The sequence below is a fragment of the Anguilla rostrata genome, chromosome 1, assembly GCF_018555375.3.
Source record: "Anguilla rostrata isolate EN2019 chromosome 1, ASM1855537v3, whole genome shotgun sequence".
Taxonomy (NCBI): domain Eukaryota; kingdom Metazoa; phylum Chordata; class Actinopteri; order Anguilliformes; family Anguillidae; genus Anguilla; species Anguilla rostrata.
In genome coordinates this window covers 232,501-235,184 of record NC_057933.1, presented here as the reverse complement: position 1 = coordinate 235,184, position 2,684 = coordinate 232,501, and the positions used below count along the sequence as shown (strand labels likewise).

At 50.5% G+C, this 2,684-nt stretch overlaps 1 protein-coding gene across 1 annotated transcript in view; it reads right to left on the bottom strand.

Annotated features, from left to right (window-relative positions):
* Nucleotides 1-1,332: 1,332 nt before the first annotated feature.
* Nucleotides 1,333-2,684, bottom strand: part of LOC135251189 (transmembrane protein 200B) — an 8,190-nt gene continuing 6,838 nt past the window's right edge. Inside the window, exon 2 of the mRNA XM_064328402.1 lies at nucleotides 1,333-2,684. This exon is cut by the window's right edge and continues 1,038 nt beyond it. Within this exon, the coding sequence (XP_064184472.1) occupies nucleotides 2,358-2,684 (327 nt within the window). The 3' untranslated portion in view covers nucleotides 1,333-2,357.

The window sequence follows — 2,684 nt, the reverse complement described above, 5'->3', positions numbered from 1 at the left end:
ACCTAACTTCTGCAGTAATAACCGGGATTGCTGTATAGAGTTTAGGGATTGAGAAAGTAATGAGTATAAATTATGACTGAATTTTTTATTATGGCAGGAACTTTATATTGCTGTGATCAGAAATGTTGTGATGAATCAGCTGAACATGAGGGACTGATGTAATTTACCCTTTATGACCTTTGACCTGTGTAGATGGTCATAAGCAGCAGACTAATGCAGCTCTGTCTGTGCTGGACACCTGCTCTGTGCAGGGTGTGTGGATAAGAGCATCTGCCAAATGCCTGTAATGTAATGTAATGTAATGTAGAGGTGCGCAGGGTGTGTGTAGCTGTGCACAGGGTGTGTGTAGATCTGTGCAGGGTGTGTGTAGCTGTGCACAGGGTATGTGTATATCTGTGCAGGGTGTGTGTAGCTGTGCACAGGGTGTGTGTAGCTCTGTGCAGGGTGTGTGTAGCTGTGCGCAGGGTGTGTGTAGCTCTGTGCACAGGGTGTGTGTAGATCTGTGCAGGGTGTGTGTAGCTGTGCACAGGGTGTGTGTAGATCTGTGCAGGGTGTGTGTAGCTGTGTGCAGGGTGTGTGCAGCTGTGTGCAGGGGGTGTATAGCTGTGCTCTGGTAATATTCTGTTCGTATCTAAGCCTGTACTATTTCACTCTGGTTCCACCCACAGCAGGCAGAGTCATTGTCTGCATGGTCATTAGTGCAAGCAGCTACAGCAGCTAACCGACTGTGAGATAAGAAGATAAGATGTAAAAGCAAACGTGGATTTGAATGCACTGCACTGGACCTTCCTGAATAAATATTAATAAATAGTAAATCCAGTGCTGTGCTGTGTTAGAGCAGGCTGTGCTGTGTGTTAGAGCAGGCTGTGCTGTGCTGTGTTAGAGCAACTGTGCTGTGCTAGAGCAGGCTGTGCTGTGTGTTAGAGCAGGCTGTGTTGTGCTGTGTTAGAGCAGCTGTGCTGTGTGTTAGAGCAGGCTGTGCTGTGTTGTGCTGTGTTAGAGCAGACTGTGCTGTGCTAGAGCAGGCTGTGCTGTGTGTTAGAGCAGCTGTGTGTGTTGTGCTGTGTTAGAGCAGGCTGTGCTGTCTGCAAGCTTGCTGTTATTGGGAAGGAGATACTTGTACCTTCACAGACTGTGCGTGGACCATCCAGGTGTGGAAGACAGTTCCGCGGCAGAAATCACACCATACTGAACGTGTGCTCTACTCGGCCTTTCTGTACAAACGGAACACAAGCGCTGCAGAGACAGGCTCATCTGTGATGTGTGGCTGTGGGTATGAGCCTCTGGGCCAGTTTGGGGAAGGGAACCAAGCAGTAACAGAAGCACAGGCCGTTGAGATGGGACTAGACGCAGTTTATTCCTCCCCAGCTCCCCACAGTAATCAGTCCTTCAGTAAAAGAGCTATTGCTTTTAATACCAGCAGAACAGCATTAAATCACACAACAGAGAAAAGGTCTGCGCTGCTCTCCCCTGGGGCAGCCATGTCATACCCCAGACAGGGTGCATGCTGGGAAACAGCCAAGCAGATGGTGAGAGTTTGCAAACAAACAAGGACAGCCTGTCGGCAGTATACTCTGGTCCATCAATAAAATTATGTTCTCATGGCAGCTTTTAGGGCTCGGGTTTGAATCCTTCAACTGCCTCTCATTGCCTACAGTGTCTCTGCGATACCTGTCACAGTGTCTCTGCGATACCTGTCACAGTGTCTCTGGGAGTCAGAGGATTTTAATCAGTTTATTTCACAGTGACGACGGCCCTCCACACATACACAGCCACTCAGATACAGTGTGAACACACCACAGAGACCTGATTTACCCGCAGTGCGGGACACACACGCACACACACACATACACACAGTCCTGTACTGCTATCCTTATGAGAACTTCCCAATGACTACATTCATTACGTAACCTCTCTCCCTAACCCTAACCCCCACAAAGATAAATTTTCCTCATCTTTCTATCCTTGTGAGGACATTTGGTTCCCACAAAGATAATATTAAAAGTTCACGCACACACACAAACACACTCATGCTCATCATTCCCTCTGCGTGACTCAGTCTGTATGGGTCTGGGAGCTGCCCCCCCCCCCCCAAGTCATGAGATTTCACTTTCTGCAGAACCAAGATCAGAATCAGTACTTCTTGGTGTGTGAAAGACAACTTTCCCCTCTCAACAATCCACAAAGGGCCCTTACCAAAATGGCTTCCTCACAGGGCCCTCACCAAAATGGCTTCAACATAGCTTCCACAAATGGCCCTTACCAAAATGACTTCCACACAGGGCCCTTACCAAAATGGCTTCCACATAGGGCCCTTACCAAAATGGCTTCCATATAGTGGCAGTTCAGTCTCAGGGTCACTGGAAAGGCCCGGATCCCCACTGAGAGTCCTGGTGCTCCAGCAGCCTGTCCACAGAATCCTCCTTATTCTCCAGCTTCAGGTACCTGCGGGCCCCCCCGCGGTCCAGGCGGGGCCAACTGCGGTGCTTCCGGTCCCCTGGGGGGGCATTCAGACTCCCCAGGTTCAGGCACAGGTTTGAGCTGAAGTCCTTCCTGAGAGACTCGGGGGCAGCAGGGGGGGTGGGGGGTGCAGGAGGTAAATGGGGGGTGGGGTGGCCAGGATTAGTCCTGCTGCTCAGACTGTACGAGCGCCTAGGTGGGGTTGGGGTGCCCCAGTCGCCCCC